At 40.3% G+C, this 25,096-nt stretch overlaps 3 protein-coding genes across 6 annotated transcripts in view; all 3 read right to left on the bottom strand.

The window, feature by feature from the left end:
- LOC136942557 (suppressor of tumorigenicity 7 protein homolog) overlaps nt 1-214 on the bottom strand; it is a 32,641-nt gene extending 32,427 nt beyond the window's left edge. For all 4 annotated transcript variants that reach the window (XM_067235515.1, XM_067235513.1, XM_067235514.1 and 1 more), the window contains exon 1: nt 82-214. In XM_067235515.1, coding sequence (XP_067091616.1) covers nt 82-211 — 130 coding nt within the window. In that variant the 5' untranslated portion in view covers nt 212-214. The remainder of the gene's footprint in view (nt 1-81) is intronic.
- A 376-nt stretch (nt 215-590) lies between these two features.
- LOC136942243 (F-actin-capping protein subunit alpha-2) lies at nt 591-13,021 on the bottom strand. Its single transcript, XM_067235091.1, has 10 exons — nt 12,963-13,021; nt 7,239-7,302; nt 5,351-5,402; nt 5,122-5,185; nt 4,100-4,306; nt 3,754-3,833; nt 3,152-3,230; nt 2,679-2,750; nt 2,055-2,117; nt 591-1,546 (listed from the first exon to the last, which is right to left on the bottom strand). The coding sequence occupies exons 1-10, from the start codon at nt 12,999-13,001 to the stop codon at nt 1,406-1,408; spliced, it is 861 nt and encodes a 286-aa protein (XP_067091192.1). The 5' UTR covers nt 13,002-13,021; the 3' UTR covers nt 591-1,405.
- Nucleotides 13,022-18,664: 5,643 nt separating this feature from the next.
- met (MET proto-oncogene, receptor tyrosine kinase) overlaps nt 18,665-25,096 on the bottom strand; it is a 38,670-nt gene continuing 32,238 nt past the window's right edge. Inside the window, exons 16-21 of the mRNA XM_067235313.1 lie at nt 24,539-24,619; nt 23,104-23,285; nt 22,647-22,756; nt 21,953-22,118; nt 21,641-21,777; nt 18,665-20,935 (exon numbers count right to left, since the gene is read on the bottom strand). Coding sequence (XP_067091414.1) covers nt 20,686-20,935; nt 21,641-21,777; nt 21,953-22,118; nt 22,647-22,756; nt 23,104-23,285; nt 24,539-24,619 — 926 coding nt within the window. The 3' untranslated portion in view covers nt 18,665-20,685. The remainder of the gene's footprint in view (nt 20,936-21,640; nt 21,778-21,952; nt 22,119-22,646; nt 22,757-23,103; nt 23,286-24,538; nt 24,620-25,096) is intronic.

The following is a 25,096-nucleotide window of genomic DNA, read 5'->3' as shown; positions in this document are numbered from 1 at the left end:
ACTCGCTAATATTGGTAGGAAATTGACCAGTCCCTAGAAAGCAAGTGGCAAAGTCAAAGTGGTATGATATGTGGATCTTACCTGTGATCAGATGGTCTTTGTAGTTTAACGAAAAACGATAAACATAAATCATAAATAACATTACAAAATACCATATAGTCCAAAAATATGTCCAAAGCCAGACCATGCAAAACCTCGGTTGTTCTAGCATGCCTGTTCCATTTCAGCCATAATAGATTTGACATCATCCTGATCATAATCTCAGAAAATAATAGTGTGCTAACAAAATACGTGCCTTTGTAATGTGTGTTGTGTGCACTGGATTTTAGTAATATTCAAACTAACAAAATGCATTTAAGTTAACATTTTCTACAATAAATTTCCGTTTTTACTAAAACGCCAAGAAAGTTAAATTTTCAGGAGCCTACTATTCTTCATCCAGATAAAACAAAATCCTGGAAAAAGAGTAAACTAGGTTCTTCGTGTAAAAAAAGAAAGTGAGGCTAATATTTAATGTAATGTTTTTATAAACAGTCCTTAGCAGTCTTAGGAAATGTGCTCTATTTTGGGAAAATATGAGTGAGTCGGTAAATAGAAAATGTGTAATTTAATGCAGCATAATTTGACTGAATTACAATTTATCTTAAGTAAATAAATCACCAAATTGACAAACAGGTTTTTAATACAACTATACATTACAATGTGCCATGTTTTAATACAGTCAGGTCTTGTTTTAATAAAAAATAAGCACCGAGGAAGTGTGTTACTTTTTATTTTATTGTAAATCGAACATTTTGCACACTACGCAGTAATTAAATACTTGTTAATTAAGATGTCAATGTATTTTACTCCTTAGGTAAGAGCTAAACAGTCTCAAGCTAATTTGCAAGTTTCCCAGGACAGCTTGAGCTATTGCAATATACTGGGGTAACAGTGAGGGAGGACCAATATTATAGGAATATATATAGTACGGGACAGTAATCTTGATGGATAATCTGTTTAGCCGAAATACTCTGTGTAGAGTCCCTGCAACATTTATTTTGCTATTGCAATTGGATTGGCTTTTTTCAGAGGTCAAAGACCAGTTGTGGTCTCACCACAACTATAAATATTGCACTTATGAAAAACTTTATCAGGGTGCTTTGCATATGAAAATCTGCCCTCTCTCCTTATGTACTATCATTTCTTCATCATTTTATTCTCCAAAATAATGGGCATATCATTATAATATATTATACAGGTATTTTATCAGAGTCTGTATAAAAACATTAATAAGGGTAGGCATTTTACAGAGTTTGTGAAATTTGTGGACCAAACACTCCTTTTCCCCATTTTTTTTGTAATTTGAACAAAGACAAAACAATAATCCAGTCATGCAATATTGTTGAGTTATTATTCTCTTATTTTAAGCGTTCTGCATCTCCTTGCCGATCTTGTAACTCAGAATCTTATTCCAGTCAATCTTGGTACGGGTCACGGGAAGCTGGCGTCGTAAGGCTTTGAAGGTAGTATCCGACATGGTCTGGTAATTTTCATTGATGGCAGTCTGAGGAGAAAATACATAAATGAACACAAAAATACATTATAAATCTGAAAAATTGTTAAGTTTAGTCCAATCATGCTTGATGCAACAGCTTGTACAACAGCAACTGTAGGGACAACATAGACTTAACTCTTTGTAGTGATTCCAAATGACTATTCAGGCAGTGTTAACAGGAATTTAAATGAGTCCATTGTATGGGAGTCAGGTGGCTGAGCGGTTAGGGAATCGGGCTAGTAATCAGAAGGTTACCGGTTCGATTCCTGGCCGTGCAATGATGTTGTGTCCTTGGGCAAGGCACTTCACCCTACTTGCCTCGGTGGAATGTCCCTGTACCTACTGCAAGTCGCTCTGGATAAGAGCGTCTGCTAAATGACTAAATTTATCAACTTAAGCCAAGTGTCTCCCAAATGATGTTAAATGTCTTTAAGAAACGTGTTTACATTTTTGGTAGATGGTATGAAGATATTCTTCCACATGTAAGCTCAAATATGGTACATAAAATGTAACAGACCTGGTAGTCGTTCTCCGCAGCCTCCATAATCTTGATGAACTCTTTTGCTGTTGTAGCTTCGTTCTGATAGTGAAGAGAAGACATGCTCAGAGTTGAGGATAAATAAAACAATCCATCATGAGCTAATCTTTCAATTTTCAAGGTTTCATTTGTCAAGTCAAAATGTAAGGAATTATGTAAGGTACATAGGGTTCCCACACCTTTTGATCTGTAGATTTTGATGACTAACCCAATTTCTATAACCACAAATATATAACTGTTCTGCAAGTGCATTCTAAAGTTGTGCATAAAATATGGCGTTACACAGCTGGCATCCAAACAAGTGTACCTCACAGAGTGTACACCTATTTTGATTTAGTACATTTCATGATTTTTCCCATTAAAAAAATATGTATTTAATTTTCCACCACCAGAATCACAGGCTTTCCAAGACCGTGGGTACCATGTTTATATTTCTGTGCCTGGAAGGGTGTGTCTTATTCATTTTACTATTTCCTTGGGCTATTCACTTAACTGGACCCTAGATACATCTTTCTACAAAGGATCTAACATGCAAGCACACCTTTTATATAAAATCAATATTTCAAAGCCCAGTAAGTCATTTTCTTTTTACTGTATACTTACGGAAATCGACATGGACTCTTGAACTTCTTTGTGGCTCACCAGCTGAACGTTGCCATCTTCATAGTAATGAACCTGTCAAGCCAGAGAAACATGGTCTTTATATCACATGCACAAACACAGTGCCACACAATTTACCCAGTGCGGCCAATTTAGTTATATTGTTTTTGATGGGACATGTGTAACTTTGACCATAAGTTTACAAAGAGTGCATTTTGAGTACAGCTCTTGTCAAAAGTGAATTGACTTTAGGTTGCACTAGGTGCAACGTATAAAAGTTGAATACCACTGTGGCTTTAGGTTAAGACTTAACAGCTTGTTTCTGTAACAGTTTAAGCACAATTTAAATTATTGAACTTGAACTGGATAAATGTTACTTGGACCTTAAAATGTGCACCAATGAACAAAATCCAACAAGGAGCAATATTTTCTTTATAGCACAGTATACATACGAAGTGGTTGATACACCAACACACCTGGATTTTCATGATTCCGGCCACTTGAGTTGTGGAGGGGGTGATGGTGAATTTCCACTCTGACCTCCAGCGTCCGTTCCTTTGAAACAAGACAGACAAAACAAGAGTAAGATTGTACCATTTTCCATCAACAAGACAAATATCACTTTGTAATTGGGATACAACTCGGAGCACCTAAAGCATTGCCTGGATAACATTAATCATAATGTTAATGAAATAAACCAATACTACGTTTTATTAAGAAATACCTCATGACCACCTTTAGCTTAAAACCTACCCTCTTCAAAACCTACCCGCAAAGGAGGTGTAGTCTGTATCCAATTATCTTACTCTGACTTACAGATCCTCAAGCAAGTAAGAATAATAGAATAAAAGAATAATGAAGCACAAAGCCAAATAACATTGGATGGCTTGGATGCCTGAGCTATGGTAGCCTGACATTGTTTTGTTTTTGTTAGGAACGTTTCAGAATTTTATTTTAAATTCTAAAAGGAGGTCAGAGGCTTTGAGTCAGGCTTTGAGTCAGAAAAGAAACATAGAATATTTACGTAGCCCACAAGAGAGCTGGATGATGAATAAAACCATAAGCCTATCTCACATACCAGAAGTTTTTTGGTTGAAACTGATGGCACTCAATACACACAATGATAGTTTGATGTCCATCAATGGTTTTTCCGTAAATCTAAGGACAGAAACATGGCACCCATCAACCAAATATACTTCCAAATGTTGTCACACTTAGCAGGATAGTATTATAAGAATACCTTAATTAATGATGTCTGTATGTCTATGCAATATAATAATTTATGGTCATCGTAAAGTTATAACTTGACAGTGAGACAGAAAGTCACCTGTCTGGTACACACAGCTGTAATTAGCTGAATGTTAAAATACAATGAGTCAGGCTTATGCACAGTTGGAACAGAAAGCAGTGTTTCTGGTACGTACAGTGCAGACACCATTTTGGTAATGCTCCTTGACGTAGGCCCTGACAGCAGTGTCCACAGCGTTCCTCCAGCCCTCCATAGCGCTGTCTACGTCATGGGGCCGTGGGTCACTGGCCTCCTTGCGCAGGTGATCAAACTTGAAGGAGATCTTTTTCTTGGGGTCCAGGACCCTGCCATTTCCAAGATCTCCATGCTCTGTGATTAAGACCTTGGAACAGGTGATTGAGGGTTGAGAGGTGAAGAGCGAAGAAAAGAAAAAGGGTATAGAGAGAAGATGTTAACCACAAAGCATATTAAAATCCTCTCAATCGCTTAAAATCTATTATAAATGCTCTGTATGTGCTTCAGTTTGTTGTTCTTTCCTTAGATTAATCATTCTTAAAGGGACGAGATATACAAGTTGCTTGCATAACTTAAGCTTTAACAAATCTCAATATGACATTCAACTCATGACAGACATTTCTCCCAGTCCACTACTGAAACCCTGAAGAGGGTTTGAGGACTAGAAAACACAGGATTGGATTCATTTGATGGAGTTACCCTTCTATCTCATGACTCCTGACATGTTTAATCCTAAAGTTCTCCATTTTCTCCAGAAGAATCATGAGCTTGGCCGAGAGGATCATTAGCATCCATACTCAACTCCTCTCTTCACAGTCTACTGGTGCAATATGAAGCTTAGTTATTATACGATTATAGCAGAGATGCTTTAAAAAAAAAATAATAATAATTGAATGTGGTTGTTTTGTAAATCCCTTTTTTTACAATTTGACATGTCAGATGTTTGATTTTGACGATGTTTTTGGAAAGGATTATTACTGTGAAAAGTGTTCTAATCTCAAGTGTCACTTCAAATATGTTGTATCTGAACTAGTTTAGGAGACAGGACTGCAGGTCCATTGTCTAAAATTCACCTTCAGGAATCTGATTAGGGAAGCCATGAGGAGAGGGAACCACTTCATATGTTTGGAGATAACCCCCTGCCCATTCTGGTTTTGCCTGGAAACTTCTAGAGTGACCCACCTGCTCTTCACTTCCCTCAACTTTCACCGGGGTAAACTGGTCCACGTTGTACTGTGCAAATGCACTAAGAAAAACATATATAACACAAGAATTAATAGGTTAATGATATTAACATATGATGAGCAAAAACATTGCAATAAGAGTGGCACATCTCTACATTTATATGTAGCAGCATATGAGAAGTGAATAATTAGAGATTACAAGGGTCATTGAGACAGTGTTGACTTACTGCGCAGCCCCTTCCCTGAGAAGATTGTCATTGTTGAGCAGCAATCGCACATCTGTGTGGGGAATACGTTAATTTTTATTTTGTGTATTTTTTGTGTATTTTGGGGGGGGGGCAATTATGCTTTAATTATTTTTATATAGTGACGTGACCGTATAGAGAGACAAGAAATGTAGGGGAGAAAGAGAGGAGATGACAAGCAGCAAAGGGTGTGGGCCGGAATCCAAACCCAGGCAGCTGCAGTGAGATTTTAGCCTACGTGGTACGCACACTTATCCATTGAGCCATAGGAATTTGTTCAATCATAAGAAAATGTATATATAGACAACAATACAGGCATGCAGAGTAATCAAGGCATAAGGTGACATGGACAGATAGAGAGGAAGAGAGAGTTGGTGTGTGTGCATCAGTCTCTTTCTCTTTGTCCTGTGTCTCTGTGTCTCTATTTCTCTCGTCTTTCGACAGTTCATGTTTGACTGGAGGACTGAAACAGACAGCATGTTAAAACAGTCAATAAAAGGCATGAAATCCGAGAGAGATGAAAGGGGACAGGCTGTCACCGCAGTGCAGGATGCATGGGGAGACAGGGGCTGCGCTGGGCATGATAAGAAACAGAAGACGGCAGCAGCGCTAATCACAACAGGGGGGGAGATTAACAATACTGTATGCAATGCAGCCATTGGGGCATTAGGATGGCACCTGCAGTCTCCTATGATCTCTCTCTCTCTCACTCTCTCACTCTCTCACTCTCTCACTCTCTCACTCTCTCACTCTCTCACTCTCTCACTCTCTCACTCACACACTCACACACTCACACACTCACACACTCACACACACACCTAACTGGCTGTCAACTGCTTACAAAAAAAACATGTCACCATTTGAACTGACATCACAAGAGGGTTTGTGGTTTTGGCTTTTAGTTCTCTGCATCGTGGCTAGGGTGAACCCAGTGCGGCACATGGGGACCACCAAACACCGGACTGAAGTTGGTCTCACCTACAACTCTGCCTTCTTATTCTGTAACTCTCATTCTGTTTTTTGCAACTACATTTTGGTCCAATATTGTGTGTCCACTTCAGTTCACCCAATATTACAACAAACAGCATGTGGCCATGTGGTTTTTGCTCATTGGAGTGAACAGCGTACTGAGAGGCCAGTACGCTGGAAATTATTGAACGATGTCTAGTCAAACTAACTGACTGCTTTTGTGATACCAAACTGCATTTGATGACACGACTGACTGTGAACACCTGTCACAGCTGCAGTTTGTCAACACAATACTCCAAAACAAGATGGTCTGTCATGAGACAGACCTAGTGCAAAAGAATAATAACGCTTTGCTGCTACTAAGTACTACTCAGGCTAACTAGTTACTCTTTTTACAATATCACAATATTTGTGTTGATAATTAGTGTATTCAATCCACAAAAAAAGAGCATTTGAGGTCACGTCCTGTAATTTGGGTGTTGTGTTGGGGTCCACATGAACAGCTACAGGGTTCATTTAGAAGAAACCCCACCTTTCAAACAAATGTAACTACGGTGCGGTTGTTTGGTGTGTTCTCACGACACCAAAGAAATCAAACTAAAAGGGAAAACTGCTTCAGGGTTTGATTCAAATGGGTTCAACAAGTTTGGTGTAAAAATAACCTAAGAGCAGAGCCAGTGCAGACACCAAGACAAAGACTTGAGGCGCTGAAGTGCATGGCTTGACATCACAAAGTAGCAGCATCTGTGCAACACAATCAGAAGTGACAAAACATAGGGCTTTAGTGAGGCGTTGCATTATGGGAAATGTCACAGAGTTGCAAGACAGGTGGGCGTCCAAAGTTTTGGAAGCAACCATGTGAGACACTTGCAAATGGCCATAGGTAAACACAAACACTCACCATTGAAAACTTCATTGAACTCTCCCGGTGGAGCATGGATGACGAAATTGGCTGCTATGCGTACCTGCATTAATGAACAGGAAACACACTTTTAGACAGCAGCCCTGTTAGGTAGGATAAAACACAGTCGTCCTAGCACCATACTGTGTCACATTCAACAGCTCCAAATTAAGGGCATGTGGTAACTGTCAGGGTCAGGTCACATACAGTACAAAACAGCTCCAGGCAAATGTTTTACATAAACTGTTTTCAGATCAAGCACAGAGCGACAGGGAACTACATCTTAAGTAAGAATTCTACCACATGGCCTATATGTGGAAGCGCCAGTGTTTGCTAACTACAGTTGTAAGCAAGACAACGGAAAGTCCCAGTCGCTAAAGCTGGCATTTTACCAGCAACCTAGAAGCAGCCTTTCTAAAGAAGTTAGCTATGAAAGTCATAAACACAGCATTTCCCTTGTACTGCTCCTAACACAGCTAAGAGTAAGCTTGAGGCTTGTAAATCATAAACCCAGAATGCAAGGGTTCTTTTCTGTACAGTTTCACTTTGCGTCTGAACGGGACTGTGTCTCCCTTCCACTTCTCTACTGTTGCTGTACCACAACACTTCCTGTTTCCAGGTCGCATGCAACTGATGACTGCAACGTCTCCCTTCCCCAAGTGGCCCATAACCATATAGGGGTATAAAAATGCGCTGAGTAGTTTAGCGTAGTCCCTGCACCCCATCTCTCGTACTGTTTTCCACTGAGCAGTGGCTGGGCCAGGCCCTCCAGGGGCTTCACAGGCTTGATATTGCATGTGTGTGTGTGTGATTAGCGTAATGTGTGTCTAGCCAAATTGGCCTCCAACTTCAGACAGGTAGGATAGTTAGATAGTAAATAAGGTCAGAGTGTTACTAGATTATCTTCAGTCCATTTGCATTATAGGCTACCAAAATGTATTTAGTTAGGTTATAGGAGTAAGCCTATTTATTTGCAAAAAGACCATATGGAAAGGCATATTCCATTTTTTACAATCCACACAGCTTTCATCTTTTTGGCATAACACCCCCTTTAAGGGGACAAGAACTGTGTACTTGATGTACTGTATTGTTTAGAAATTACACTTATCTTACATATTGCACTAACATCATCTACAAATCTATCAAATAAATTGCCATGCGGTTAGGCTATTGCAATTTTTATTTTTTATTCAGAACCATATCAACTTTAAGTGAATATTGTATAACTGTAAATGCACTGTAACTGTAACTGTAATGTAACTGTAAATGCACTTGCCCTGGTGACCTTAATTTAAACCCAGGTCTTCAGCCGAGACCATAGTCACCAAGACTAAGCATGCATGGATATAAGACGAAGACCCATTAGAAAACAATAACCACAACCAGAAATTATATTGCATCTGATGTTGCTATATAAAATCATTGTTTGTGACTTATGATATATGACTTATATAACCAAATCAGCTATAGGCCTACCCTAGTGTTTAGGTTTTTTCTCAAGATCCTCGTGCTATAAAACAGAGACCAGATTTTACATTGATCAAGTCCAGTGTCCAGGTCTATGTCATTAGATTGGAAGGGTGAATGGATATGTACGTACAACGCAATCCTCATTCTGGCTACACTACATTATTAAATACTGAAGGTAGAATGGCATCCAATCAGCTGTTTGCTTTGCAGCCCACAAGTCCCAACGAGTGATTGGCCAAAATCATGTGCAATCATGTGCAATGCAAAAACAAAATTGTTTCTCATGCATGTGGCCTATATCATTAAGTACAGGAGCAAGAAGGGAAAGAAAGGCATGTTTCCCAGAAGGGTCCAGTGTTTAGTTATCACACTGTCCATCATCATCATTGCCTTGGTTACTGTAAACTAAAGGTGTTGAAAACTATTATTTATTCTTGAAAACATCAAAGGCCTGGCATTTGATTTGAAAACAACTTACTGAAATTGGTGAGTTTCCCTTCAGTCATGTTCCAGATCCAGTTAAGTCAGTTTCAATTCACTAAAAGCTGTAAATGACCCAGCATTAACAATGTGTGTCGTTCCTTATCTAACAACGGACTTCACCATGTGTGAAACAAGCCCTGAATTGTGTCCTGGCTGTCACACACAGATGTTCTGCCAGGAAGCCAGAGGAGTCTTAATAAAGTGCCTCACGTACTTTATTAAAACCCAACAGGCAGAAAAACTACTTCATTATAAGGATGGCATTTCTATGGCCAGATGCATATTTTGCATTGAAAATGACAAAAACTAATTTTTAGGGATTTAGCCTTTGACCAGAGAAAATGACAACTTTAAATAGTGGCAATGTACCGGGACCACGTAGCCTATTTGCTAAAGTTTTTTAAATCACTGGAGGAGCAGAATTAAAAATATTGTGAAATGTTTTGCAGAATAATTGTTTGTTTGCATGTTCAGTATTTAGGCTAATCCTTTTGTATAGTTGGAAGTTTACATAGTTGTGTAAGAAATGGCGGATGAAGAGGCCCTTTGAGAGGAGGAGCAGCACTGCTCCAAAATGAGGCCCTTTGAGAGGAGGAGCAGCACTGCTCCAAAATGAGGCCCTTTGAGAGGAAGAGCAGCACTGCTCCAAAAGGAGTCAGGTGGCTGAGCGGTTAGGGAAGCGGGCTAGTAATCTGAAGGTTGCCAGTTCGATTCCCGGCTGTGCAAAATGACGTTGTGTCCTTGGGCAAGGCACTTCACCCTACTTGCCTCGGGGAGAATGTCCCTGTACTTACTGTAAGTCGCTCTGGATAAGAGCGTCTGCTAAATGACTAAATGTAAATGTAAAATGAGGCCCTTTGAGAGGAGGAGCAGCACTGCTCCAAAATGAGGCCCTTTGAGAGGAGGAGCAGCACTGCTCCAAAATGCGGCTCTTCCTCCCGACACACCCATAGCTTGCGATGCCTACTCTGTGGCAAACGACGCAGAACCTATGCAAACACACCGTACGTGGCGTGACAGTATCAAATGCCCAGACCGCTGCCCATCTAACAGCTGCCTTAGAAAAGAGGGACAGCAAAGTGTCACCCTAGATCTTTTCCTTTTCAATTTTACTGCATTGTTGTCCCTGGGATAAAACCATTTTCAGTTTTATGAGTGACTTAGGGGTAGAAAACAAAACCCTAACTGAAATGTGTACATTTCACAACTATGCACGATAAGAAAAGACTGTGCTCTTCCCAGACAAACAGGCCCCCCTGTGGGAGTCCAGTCCTTGAGAGACACCAGCAGCTAGTATCTCTTTCTGCCATGTATCCCATGAGCCCCCAACACCAAGCCTCTCAGGGGCTCTCCTCGTTCTAGACGGCTCACTTCTTTACAGGCATCGTTCCTAATCCCATAACCTACACCTCTTTATCAGCACACCCAGATCCTTAACGGGTAGTCATCTAACCTCCTGGCATTTTTGGCAGGAGACTGCACTGCACTCGTCTCTGAGGGGGGGTTCATCCAATCTGGCCGCGAGACAAATATGGAACAATGAAGTATGAATACGTGCAGAAAGAGCAGGGTTTGCCGCAGAAAATGTGTGTGTGTGTGTGTGGGGGGGGGGGCTAGTTGGTGCGATAGACTAATACTAAAACTTTTTTTTTTTTTTGACAACGACGTAGTTAAGGCGGCAAGCGTGTGTTGCTTAGGCGGCCGCCTTAACTGAACCCTGAAGAGTCCGATATGATTGAGGGTGCTGTGGGCTAAATGAATGACCTGCATTGAGGGATGACTGCCAAAGCCAACTTCAATTTGGAACTCCTGTTCAAAATGGGGCTTTGAAACCAGGGATGACTGTCAGAGAAGGAATTAAGTCTTGGTGCACAATGATTCTGAGGTTGTCAAATTCTACTACCCTAAGTGTTGTACCTATACAGACCACAATAGGGGGATGGGGCATGAGCCAATGCAGTAAGATAAGCAAAGTAAAACACTAAAACACTAAGACTCTTGAAGCCATACTGACTGGAGGCCTGTTGTGCAATTGTTTCAAATAAAAAGCATAACACTGGGTCCGTTTTCTCTAGTGTTGCAGAGGGTTAGACACGTACAGACAAGATTAGCATTCTTAAGGCCTCTAATTCTTCACTTCCAACCACAAAACCAGCTACGCTTGTGTGAGGCCTGTAGATGTTAGCCTGGGGTGAGTATAGATCTGGAACCTCTCTGTTCATTTTCAGCACATCAACACGGCCCTTTGTACAGTCATCATATTGAACTCATTATGAAATATCAAATAAACGGCTGCGATTGGCTCAACCAGATTCTGGTCAGAGGGGAATCTGTAGGATGGGAGGGTGGCCAGACCCATCTTCAGGAGCAACTAAAACATAAGCTGGCAGATTTGTCTGGTTCCCAGGATTTACAAGTTGATAAATTGTTGGAGTAGACACTCAGTTCCTAATACAACAGTCTGCGTGATATGTTGTCCTCTGTCAAATTAAGTCTAGGCTGTGGCACATTTTATACACTGAAACTGCAAGAAGCATTTAACTTCTCCATACAACCATATACTATATGTAAAAAAGCGTTAATTACAAGAGAAATAGGGCCTATAGTATTTTATGGTAAACACAAAGACATTTTGTAAATCTAGTTTCTTATGACATGTCTAGCTTTGACATTACATGGTTTGGTGCATTCGACTCCTCTCTCGGTTTAATCATGTACAGGCTATGAGGACATTAACGATGGTTTCATCTATTAAACAAGGAAGCTGGCAATCTAAATGATCAGTTATGGTGAAGCGTGATCAAGAAAGTTTGGACGGCTGACTACAACATGTTACTAGCTGGCTATAACACGATGGTGCAGCATATACACAATGCTCCCGAGTTTTTCACGTAAATAGTTTCTAGTTAAAATCTATCAGATAATGTCTGTGATGGAAAGAGCCACACCCATTCGCTGCGTATGGTGTAAACATTGTAATTCATTTTCTACATCAAGGTACAGTTCAACAATACAGGTTAAGACAACCATAGGTTGTTTACTGAAAAACTCTAGCTAACCAACTGTACGAATGGTTGATTGGCTACCATTCTTGCTAAGGAATAGATTAATTACAGCCAAACACAGCCTCGAGTTAAACTACAAATAGGGAGCTCGCGCTAGTAGTGTTCAAGCCAAAGAAGCCAATGTATTCCTGCTAACCTTAGCTGCTACCCCTGTAATTAGATAAAAATATTTACATAGCTGTCTAGCACTATGTTAGCCAAGTAGTGAATAATGTTATTCTACACTAGGTCATTGCAATAACTGAAATATTGTACACATTAACGAAAAGTGCACTAAATATCACTAGAGCTACAAAGTCATGCTACCAACACACAGCCTACTTCCCCACACACTGTCTGTTGACACGTCGCTACAAGCCAAACATGCATAAACATTACTGCATATCGTATAGCTTGGCGTCAGCTAAAAGGTCTTTATACAACTATATAAAGTAATTAGCTTGCTTAAAAGATGCACAGAACCTATTTTAAGTTAGGACCGTACAAGGAGTCTCCGTTTGAGATTTGCAAATGAGCGGAAGTTGGGCAGCGACTGAGCTAAAAATAATAGACGACTAGCTAGCAATGTTACTGTTAGCAAGCAGCCTGTTTCTACACCCCAAAGGCGGGATAGATAACAACAGGCATAAAAATAGACCTTTTTGAAAAACTGACATTAAAAAATTCAGCTTAACACATTAAAATGTGAATAAATAGAGAAGCTTACCTTCTCCTCATCGGATAACTGCTCATCGTGATCCGCCATTTTTCTTCCGGCACCACCGTTTGTCAAACCAAGAGTGACGTCATCACATGGTAAGATTGTCACTATCCGATCACTACAAGGATTCCCAAACCATTCTTCTTTAATGTATTGAATTTATTTGGTCTCTCAACAAGACCTTTAACATTCTGCTATGGGATACACTTTTAAAACGTTTGACAACTTGAAAATATTTGACGCCCTTGTGTACAGTACAGTCACGTATGGAAGATATATACAGTCTACAATTATATCAAAGTGTAATCGAATTTGAAATGATATTGTATTGTTTATTACAGTGTATTTAAGATGCTTCTTATGTTCCCTGTTCAATTTGAATGAACATTCTAGAAACACAGACTCTGAGAACTCCTTGTTACCTTACCTTATCTTACAGCCTTGGACTAAAAACATGTCACAATTATATCCTTGGACTAAAAACATATCACAATTATATCTTTGGACTAAAAAACATGTCACAATTAATTGCTGCAAACGTTTAAACATTTAAGATAAGATTTTTAAAATTAATAATTCACCATAAACTTTTTCCTCTTCAGAATCTGAATCAGTGTCTAAATCAAAATCATGACCCTCTGGCTCTTAATCTCAATGCTCCAGTTGAAAAGGTTATGTCAATATTTTCCTCAAAATGTTGGACCAATAATATCAATCAAAGATAAACTCCCCAAAGCCAATAACAACTTTAATACAATAATTATTTGTGGTAATAGCCTCGAACCTACATACATTTTGATATCCAGGGGTTGTGACAGTGTATGTCACAAACATGTGTTCATTATTGGATATCATATACTGTCTCAAAGTTCCCAAATCATTATTGAATCCATCAAATTACTTTTCTTGTTTGTGAAGTGTATTCCAAGGAGGGCCACAAGATGGCATGCCAACCTTACATCATATCCTTGTCCTTGGGAACAGACCAAAACAGTCTCAGTGTCACACCTAGCATTAGCATAACAGAAAACAGCAAAAAAATTATGCTAATCTATGCCCACAGCAATTATAGACCCTATGAGAAAGATAATCGTAGTAATCCCTCGTAAACATCTCGTGATGGGGCTGCTTTTTTGTAAATGTTATCATGATTGTGTCTTTCCCAAGAAGGAGAATACAAGACAGGCAAAGGAGTTTGGTTGGTCAATCCAGTCTGCCAATATCACTCAAACTACTCAGCAAAGGCGTACCTTGTCATCTGAATCTATTATTTTTTCTTGAATGTTTCCTTGACAATGTGAATAGCAGTTCTCCCAGTCACATATTAAACATCTCTGGGGTATGATTCCAGATCTTTGAGATGCATTGTAGATTTGGTACAAATAATTTGGAGACATCGCAAACAATGCAACATAATATAGGTTTGACCTAACAAACAGTGCAAACAAACATAGCTACTGTATTTCACATTGACAGTATGTGAAAGAAAACTGTCAGGGTCCATTGTTTGCCAAAGAAAGTATATATTTCGTACATATTTCACTCTGCATAGAAGCAGTGAGCAAAGTCTGTCTGGAGGTGACTCCAGATACAGTATATTTATGAATGGAGAATAGACAGGTTGTAGAAAATTGTATCTACAACGTCAAGGTAATGGGCTTTGGGTGCAGCTTAAATAATTATAAAAACAATAAGCTCCAGAAACGATGTGTACTCATCCTTACAAAATTATCAGAGATACAAATACAACAACAGTAATTGTTTGCTGCATCAAGTATCAGCATTGAATTAGTTCAGGGGCCAGTTGCATAAACTTAGTTTAAGGCTAGTATTACATTTACATTACATTTACATTTATGCATTTAGCAGACGCTTTTATCCAAAGCGACTTCCAAGAGAGAGCTTTACAAAAGAGCATAGGTCACTGATCATAACAACGAGATAGCCCCAAACATTGCGAGCAGCCAAAACATGAAGCATACACTGTGGAAAACCAAATAAGTGCAACAGGGAAGAACCATAAGAGCATGCAGTTAAACAAGGTACAATTGAACAACATGAAACTCCCCACAAGAGTGCAAGAGTGTACCTGTAGAAAAAAATAATCAACAGTAAAATATTTCACAGCGAGTACAAGAATTTGAAACCGTTACAACTAACCAACAAGAGCAACAAGTCTCTCAATACGAGTCATTGTGATCCTGGAGGAAACTAACATCAGGTCCAGTATTAGCCTTAGACTGTCTTAAATTGTCAGGTTAGACTAGTCTAACTAAGCCTGTCTGTTGCATAAATAGTAAGACTGACTTAATTTGAGGTAAAAAAAAGTTAGCCACCTCTCCCAGATATTTTGTATTTGCCAGAACAAAAGGTACAGATTTTCTATGGGGCATAGCTCCATACAGTTCCAAATAACATTAGTAAGATCTGCCAAGGAGTGGAAGACTGATCCCAAAGAAAGACACTAATGCCAGGTGAGGCATGCTTGGAGATCAAAAGAGGGGCTTAAAGCACTGTGATCTTCCTTGAAGTTGAATGCCCTGTGCTGACTCTGCTGCCATTGTGTTGATACAGGAGCTACTCATTACCTTTAGGACGAAAGCCCCTTTAGAATACCTTTCACTTCCTTTAAATAGCCTCTCATGTGACTCATAGAGAGCACCATGTTAGTCACCTCAGAGACACATTACAATGTCCCTGTTTTGGATAATAATCAGTAAAATAACTCAATAGACTCAGTTAAACAGTAAAGATGTTAAAGAGACAGTGTTGAGATTATTCCGGAAGAATGGAGTAAAATCTTTTGTGTGAAGTTTTTTGTGACATTGTTCAACTCCACCCAGAGTATCACTGAGAGCTAGATTGTATTCTTGGACAAACATCAAACTCTTCATGAAGCTAGGCTCTTCAGACTGTATGTTTCCACACCTCAAGACAGTATCTGGTTTGCACTGCCCGCATGATAGGGTCTGTGTTGAAATGTAGTTCAGAACAGATAGCAGAGATTGTAGTGGCCTGACTGGGAATTATTTAGTTTTTTTTCACATTCTTCACTTTCGTTGTACTGATCACTTGAATATTTCAATTCATATTTTGTGTGTGATATTACATGACCATTTTGAAACCAGAGTGTACATGTGCCATTCTAATGGGCAGCTTATGCTTCTTGGCATTTAGAGTAGTGTTGTGATAATCTAGGCATGCCCCCTCTTGTGAAATATAAGACAGCGATTCATTTGGTAGGATAGCAACAGAATGCACAACTTTGTTAGATGAACCAATTGAACATGTCTCTTGTGCAAAGCTGAGAAAAAATATTGTTTTCTTTACTTGTTCCAGCCAGATGTGTTGTTTGAAGCGAGATATGTGCCAACAAGCAGTTCATGCTAGTCTTTACAAAACCAAAGAGCAAGGATGATATAACATGGCACAATTCAGGAGTTAGTATGGAAGTTTACTTTACACACTCATTTACATCATTTCCAGAGCTATATTGAATGAACTTTGAGAAGAGTTGTGTGATGGAATATGGGCTTGGCATGTGGGAATATGGGCCTTACAAAACCTTGTAGATGTGGACAAAAGATGTCTTCATCATAAAATGCCTTGAATAATGGATTTAAGTATTAAGTTCAATGTTTCTTGACCTAAAATTTGAAAAGAAGGAAAGGTTAAGCATTTTGGCAAAAGTGTGACATGCTTTTGAAATTGTTGTTCCTGCCAAACAGTCTGGACTTTCTGTGTTAGGCCCATACAGTAAATACAACCTTGTGTACTAGTCTGCCTCCAACTGTTGTGTGGGCTGCTAGAATAGACCAATGTCCACCCCCCCCCCCCCCCACTCCTACCTTCACTGTTGTTGTTTATTGATCTTCTATTTCAACAACCGTAGGCCCTGATATAGTCTGAATACTTTTCAAATTAAAAACTCATTCAGGAATTCAAACCATACAGATAGTTATTAATAATTCAAAGTAATTCAGTATTAGTCATTCAAAGTCTAATTATATACTAATTTAGTATCTTAGACTTAAATATATATAAATATTTCTCTCGCTTGCCAATGTTTGTTAAGGGTTCGTTGCTCATGTTGACTCGGAGCAGTAGTTACTGTTGGGTTTGCTTTCTTTATCAGTTATTGAGAATAGAAAGAGGGAGAGACTTTTGTATGGTGCTGGGAGGAAGTTACAGAACATTCCAGATACATGCATACCAATAATCCTGACTCACCTGATGAGACACAAAAAGCACACCCACTCTTGTAATCTCATGTATTCAGCCCATATCTGCTTCCACTTTGAGCAGGTATGCGTGTGTTAATGTTTGCAAGTGTGAGAGACAGATGTGAAAAAGAGAGAAGGGGCAGAGTGAAACCAAGGAAACAGAAAAGAAGTAGCAATTGAATATAGAGAGCAAGAAGCTACAGACAGGGTGGGAGAGAGACTGACAGAAACAAAGATGGAGAGACTAAGATAAAACAAAAAAGGTAATCTGCACTAGTCTCTCCGGAGTCACTGATTAGTACATCTTAAGAGCTCTGGCACTGATAGAACCATCACTGTCTGTCTCCATAAAAGTACCTCTTTAGCTTGTCTATCTGTGTGGATATATGTACATATATAGACCAAAGGCGAAAACAGCCAACAACTGGAGTTGCCAAGCAACCCGGAGTTGTAATAAAGGCCACATCCACTGCTACTGTAGGTCTAGACTTGTTATCCCTGTCTAGACAATAATGCATCATGGCCAAAAGGGGAAAGAGTCAGGTGACATGAGAGGTCAAAGGTCCCCATCAGCCAAGTAAAGGTTGCAAAACAGCAGACACAGAACAAAAGCGAACAGGTGGGTCTACACATAGATATATATATAAAGGGTAGACGTCTCGTCCGCGTTGCCGGACAACGGAGTCGAACGTCCGCACATGGCGGCCATCTTGCTACAGTCAACTCGCTCACCCATAACATTGTGTTGGTGCTACATGTACTTTTTAAATGACCATAACTTGCTAAATTTTCAACCGATTTTTAAACGGTTTGGTTTGTTATCAACGTCAGAGATGTCGTTATGCCACTGCATACTTATGAATAATTATGTTATTCTTTTTCAAATAGAATAGAAGTATGCAGTGGCATAACGACATCTCTGACGTTGATAACAAACCAAACCGTTAAAAAATCGGTTGAAAATTGAGCAAGTTATGGTCATTTAAAAAGTACATGTAGCACCAACACAATGTTATGGGTGAGCGAGTTGACTGTAGCAAGATGGCCGCCATGTGCGGACGTTCTAGACCCCGCCGTAAGACATCTAGTCTTTATATATATCTATGGGTCCACATGCCCAAAGTTGGTCAAACTTTGGACTTTTCATTCAACTTAGGTGTTCATGCCATTTCTATTATAGCTTAATCTTAATTAATGACGCAAGTATTATTTATCCAGATGTTGTTAACATACTGTTGCAATGTTCGAAGGATTTAGACCACTTCTTTCCTCCTTAGGAAAATCACAGATCACACACAACAGGATTGGTGTCAGATAAATTGAAAAGCAGGTATTACACAATGCATTCCCCTCTCATACATCATATGGAAACAGTGAGACAGTGACAAGACCATGACTGTATGAAAGCAGGTAGTCATTAAAGACATAAGATGACGGGCTGTCACCCTTCAATTCAAGACTGACGGGATGTAAACAGACTCCCTCTGATAATAATGCTTTATTACACTGTTTCAGTCAGAGAACATAAAATAGTCACATGTACCTTCATCATTTGATAGAGACAATATCAAAGACAAAGCTTTTACAGATACATTGTACAATATACAAATAGGGTAGAGAAAAGCAAGCACAACACTTTTTAATGCTAAATGAAAAGTGGTCTTGAATTTAAAGAAGTGTTGCTAGTTCCAGTTCCTATACTGTGCATACAGGACCTATACACAAAGACGTATCAACATTTACCTATATACACATTTACCACAGTAAAGCATACAAATTCCACGGAGGCTAAAATTCACTATTATTTCTATTATAACATGTATTTTGTACAAATGGCAGTGCTTAATTGAAACTTGAATTATTTAAGTTGCTTTGTTCATTGATGTTGCAATCATATACATCTTCTAGCGTTATATTGAACCAACTTCTAGGCTCAATTATATTCAGTAATAGAGCACTGCACTTTGTTTAATACAAACATTCATATCTGTCCATCAACAGGGTTAATTCAGACAGCAGCCTTTCAAAGAAGAAGAAAAATAATGCTACACAAATAAAAGGCAAAGGTACTGTTTAACTTTGAGGCATATTTTCCAAATGAGTAAATAGCTGTCATGAGGTCTTTGACATTTTAGGGGGGATTTTTTGGATTGATGGCAGACTTTGAGATTATGTAGTGCCTTGCTATGGCCATGGCATGGTACAAAACAGCCAACTTTGGAAATGTTTCAACTTTCAAGTGTGAGCTTAATTCTCATGCATGAAATGTACATCATCCACATTATCACAGGTAGTTTCAAGCTAAAGGGGTGGCTTGCTAAGAGGACACAAAAAATACACACACATACTGGCAATTTTAACTTGGAAACATCTGCGGATTCCACACAGGTGACTCAGGCACAACTCCCTTTAGAGAAACATCAAAAGGGAGTTGTCAAAGATAATTACACACATAAACTATCGCGTTTTTTCTTACCCACTTATATCCAACGCTACTCTCACAACAACAGTGTTCATTCGTAAGTCCAAAACTCACCTGCCTCGCATCTGGCCAGCAACGTTCTCATTCAGCCAGAAGGTTGCCTGGCTTGGAACTCACTTCCTGTCGTGACGGCAAGTTATGGTGAATGGATTCCGCCATGACTTTGTTTGTCCGTTATCAATCCTCATGCAAACTCACAATACTCTTCTGTTTCTAGTGTAACTGATACCGCCGATAGCTGGAGTTCTCTACCAGATTTTTTCTTTGTGAGGTGAGGAAGCTGGGTTTAGTCCAAATGCGGAGGCATGCGAGAGAATAAGGGGAGAAGATTGAAAGTAGCACCATAACAGTGCAGAGGCGTCGCTTTGTCTTGTTTAACACAATACGACCTTCAGTCGCTGAGTTTTCACTTGAAGGTATGGTTGCGAAGAGGCTTGAGATCCACCTCCCGAACTGCCACCCATGCCACCCACAGCCATGAGAGGATCTGTATTCCAATAATTCAGGTGTTGCTTTGGGGCAGAGTAGTCATTGAAAGGTTTGTGCTTCTGAGATGATACCTTTTGTCAATGTCAGCCTTTTCAAGAAACTCCCATATCCCATATCCTATATTGTGTAACAGTCCTTGATTGACCTCAGTTCACCCAGAGTTCTTCTGAGCTCCAAAATAAGATGTCCTGAGAGTTCATAAAAATCCTGGTCGTTCAGTTGATGCTTGTGAAGATGTAGAGTCACTAAATATACACATAAGCATGTCAGTATTCTGGCTTTGTGTTTTCTTAGGCATACCGTCCAGTGTCTAGCTGTTGTACAGTACTTCACACTCACAGTCCTTCACACATCTCCTTTCACCCCTTCTCGCTCTATCTTTCTTCCTTTTTCCTTTTCCATCCCTCTCCCATACCGTTATCATGGTGCCTTTCTTTCATCTCTTTCTCTCTTGCCCTCTCTCTCTCTCTCTCTCTCTCTCTCTCTCTCTCTCTCTCTCTCTCTCTGTCTTTCTCCCCCTCTCTCAGGTGCTGCACTACCGCTCCAGGGTGCCGAGAGAGGGAGGGGAGGGAGGAAAGGGGGGCAGGTTGGAGGTTGAGGCGGGTAAAGGCGGGATGAGGGAGGGGTAAGGGGTCATCTTGTTGATGTTGACGTAGGTGGTGTTGAGGAGGATGTAGTGCTCGCCACTGAAGCTGGAGAAAATAGATGCAATGCGGGACACCAGCTCGGAGAAGTTAGGCCGGTGCTCTGGCTTGGGGTGCCAACTTTCAACCATCACGTTGTACCTGGGGGCAGGAGGGGAAAAGAAAGGCTGAACGAGGCAAATACATGGTAGAACAATATTATCCTATAAAACCTACTTGTCTTTTTGGGTTGGAAGTGTGTGCTTTTAGAAGTTGGCTCTCAACTACCTCAGACAGATATGTGCAAGGTTGTTAGAGCTGGTTGGGTATTTTGTACCTTTGTGGTATTTCTAAAGTGAAAAGGATTTAAGCATTTGGAACTGGATTATCTAGTTATCCCCCTCTTGATTTCGCACATCAGAAAAAAAACTTTAAAACTGATACACTAAGACTCATACACTATAGGGAGACGCTTTCATTGGTCAGAGATAGACGGAGAAAAACTTCCAGTGGCTTATCATTAAGATAACGTTCTGTTGCCACAGTTTTAGTGTTATGAAGCCAAAAGTGTAGCTACACAAGTTATTTCTCCCTCCATATCTCTCTCCCCTCTCTCTCTCTCTTAAGCTTCAGTGGACCGTGTGCTGGGCTGATTTAACAATGGGCCTCAGTTCATCTTGAGTCCTATGCCAAGCAGAAGCACTGAGCTATGGCTCTACATGTAGTGGTCAAGGTCAAGGACAGGAATGTGTGTTTATGTGAGACAGTGTTTCGTGTGTGTCTGTGTCAATGAAAGCTGCTGTCAGCTCTATATGTTTGGGAGTACCTTAGTACAATGTGTGTTTGTGTGTGTGTGTTACCACTCACAGTGTGTCAGGGCAAAACTCCGGCTGCAACAGCCGTCTCCCTTGCAGCAGGAAAACTGTCATGTCAAACGAGTTCACGTCCGAGTAGGGCGGGGCTCCCCGGGTCATCAGTTCCCATAGCAACACGCCAAATGACCACTTAAAAAAAAGAAAAAACACAAAATGAATCGCGCATGTCACTTTACAGGGCTAATTTGTTTTTCTCCTCATGAATCTTTCCCCCCCCCATACAGTATCTTTACTCTAAATTAGGTATATTGTAAAACTTCCTGAGGGGAGTAAGCATGTTCCGCACAAGCGTAAAGACACTCACCACGTCAGACTTTGAGGTGAACTTGTGCGTCTGCAGACTCTCCAGAGCCATCCATTTGACCGGCAGCTTGACGCCGCTCTTGTTGTGGACGCTGTAGTACTCTTTGTCATATACGTCCCTGGCCAGGCCAAAATCTGCCACCTTCACTGTGTAACTCTCATCCAGCCTGCGAGAGGAAGGGGGACAGGGGTCAACCAAAACTCACACAGTATACAGAGCCCAGGGGTCAACCAAAACTCACACAGTATACAGAGACACATATAACACAAATGATGTACACATTATGTAATGTAAGATATCACCCTCTGGACACAGGTGCCAGAGAACCTTATGGTTCTGAATAGAACACTTCTGTTCAGTCGAGAGGTTTCTGGAAGGCTTAGGGGGAAAATCTAAAGGGTTTGAACTGAAACTACGGAGGGTTTCTCTTTTGTATAAAAAAAAATGAAGAGATACCAAAGAAGATTTTCATCTCAAAAGAACATACAAAAAACCCATGTTATTCCATCTTCAAATGAAGTTTATGTAAACCCATTGTAAACCCATTTATAATTGTATTCTATATCTTACATTGCTTATCTTCTGTCTATTCACAGGAGTGTATGTTAAATATGATGGAATGCTACTCCATATCAAGCAGTAAATCTCAACATGGCGTCAGTCACAGTTATGCGAGTTGGCAGAAGAAGCTTACATGCAGTTCCTCGCAGCCAAGTCTCGATGAACAAACTTCTTGCTAGCCAGATACTCCATGCCTCTGGCCACCTGTAGGCCAAAGCCCATCAGGTCCTTCACTGTGGGGTTCTGAGAAAACATCACATCAAAAGAAAAGACAATATTATGTACATGGTGGTCATTTCAGCCTGAGAATATTTGTCTTGGATAGTTTTCAAAATAATTGCAAGTTGATGCAAGGGATTAGGTTAGCCGTTGAAATCTTGTGTAAACACATGTGTGTGTATTTGTATGAGTAAGTAAATGCATCTGTGTCACGCCGTGTGATAATGTGTGTTTGTCGTGCATGCATGAAGGCCTACTACTGTATATGTGAGTGTGTGAGGGGACTGTACGTGCACAAAGTGTGTTTTCCCGCATGGTGTCCAGTCTGTGTGATGTGTGTGCGAGAGTGCGCCCATGTCAAACACCCTTACGTGGGTCTCGTCCCTGATGAAGTTGCGCAGGTCCCCATGTTTCATGTAGGGCAGCACCACCAGAGGGGAGCCCTCGGGGGGCAGGCAGATGCCCAGCAGGGACAGCACGTTAGGGTGGCAGAAGTCCTTCATGATGATGCCCTCCTTCAGGAACTGGGACACCTCCTCCAGGTCTGTGATGCCTGGGGGAGTAATAGAAGGAGGGGGATGAAGCCAGTATGGACATCAAATACACCTTTGTGTCACTCGGGTATAGTTTGAAGTCAGTCAAGCAGTGAGTTTTATTCATAAATTGAATAATACCTTTTAGATTAAAGTGATAAGCTTTCAACTGATAAGTCACTTGAATTCTAATGACTAAATTGTGTTGCCAGTGGTGACATTTCTATACACAATTTGTAGATATTTTCATGAACAAAGCACCAATCCTCAAAATGTCTGTGCCAGTCAAAGCACCAGCAGTGGAGACCGGGGCACCCAGTCAGTGTATTTCCATATCTGAGCCCATAACCCTCCCCCTACTCCACACAACAGCAGAACACATTCCCACCGGACAATCACATCAGGACTCCTGGTGTCACAACACTTGAACCCCTCTCCTGCTAATCTGGTTAGAAATGGAATCTTGTTTAGCTAGGATGAAACAGCTGATGACCCTTTCACTGTAACCATGACAGCAAAATGAAAAAATACTTAAGTAAAAATTAATTAGGCCATTTTGGCATGGTATAAAAGCAAATTAAACAAAAAATATGAAGAAATAAAATGCCACACAAATACACAATAACAATACACAAACACACAAAACAATAGTAAATATTATCACAATCTCTAAAATCAGGAATAATTTTTTGTAGAAACTCCCTCTCAGAGAAGTCAGCGACAAAGTTAAAGCATTAGGGACTACCCTGTAAGTCTATTTGTTAGTGTATTAGGCCTGGTAGCTATGACCCCCATCAAAACCATTAATCTCTCTGGTCAAAGTGACAGGTTACATGGTTAAAGAAGATCCTAATGTCATCCACGCCACCAGGAGGTCGTTCATCACAATCATGTCCGCAAGTCTGCATCAGCTTGTTCCAGAACATCCAGTCGTGATGAGATAAAGCTGCTAATGTTATTGTAACATAGCATGGTGATATCATATGGGCGCTATGTAACTTTAACTTGTGTAGATAACAAAAGTAGGACCGAAAAAGCCTAGTACTGCAGGTCAGATAGACAAGCCTAGTACTGCAGGTCAGATAGACAAGCCTAGTACTGCAGGTCAGATAGACAAGCCTAGTACTGCAGGTCAGATAGACAAGCCTAGTACTGCAGGTCAGATAGACAAGCCTAGTACTGCAGGTCAGATAGACAAGCCTAGTACTGCAGGTCAGATAGACAAGCCTAGTACTGCAGGTCAGATAGACACGGCACAAGGGTTGATACTCACGGTTGAGGGACTTGATCGCACAGTGCTGCTTCTGGCCATCTGTTTCTAACAGGGTCCCATGGAACACACAACCAAAATGACCTGAGAGAGACAGGGAAAGACATAGAGAGAGAGAGTGAGAGAGAGAGAGATAGTGTGAGAGAGAGAGAGTTATTGATTTGGCAACTGAGAAGTTTATTCAGATTCATCAAGCACAATGTTAGGTCTAAAGCCAAAAGAAGAAATGTACCACTAAAACACTGTAATACACCTACTGTAATACATCATGATATACATTTTAATCCAATAATCAAATGTTAGAATGTTCCAAAGTACTATTTTCTATGCATATGTGTGATCATTGAACATGGAGAATTTTCCAGACAACAGCCTACAGTATCACGTCCCTGCAGATGGGTAGAGGTGTCGGGTTTCTGAACACAATCCAACAATGGGCATCGGAATTCTGCTCCAGAAACAAATCACCCTAACTATCTTCGGCTTCCACCCTGAGGCCCTAACTTGAGGAATAAGGAAGGTTTTTGTACGACATTCTCCTAACGTTGTGGGAACATCAGA

Source organism: Osmerus mordax, chromosome 4, assembly GCF_038355195.1.
Source record: "Osmerus mordax isolate fOsmMor3 chromosome 4, fOsmMor3.pri, whole genome shotgun sequence".
In the NCBI taxonomy this organism is placed as follows: Eukaryota; Metazoa; Chordata; class Actinopteri; order Osmeriformes; family Osmeridae; genus Osmerus; species Osmerus mordax.
The sequence above is the reverse complement of the archived record's forward strand: the minus strand, read 5'-3'. Positions and strand labels throughout refer to the sequence as shown.

Bases quoted from the DNA above. Each gene is read 5' to 3' on its own strand.
- LOC136942243 (XM_067235091.1), bottom strand. From the start codon at position 13,001: ATGGCGGATCACGATGAGCAGTTATCCGATGAGGAGAAG. The intron at 5,403-7,238 runs GTGAGTGTTTGT...TTCCCCACACAG, and splicing joins GTTCAATGAAGTTTTCAATG to ATGTGCGATTGCTGCTCAAC. The intron at 3,231-3,753 runs GTATGTGAGATA...CTTGTTTCAAAG, and splicing joins TTTCAACCAAAAAACTTCTG to GAACGGACGCTGGAGGTCAG.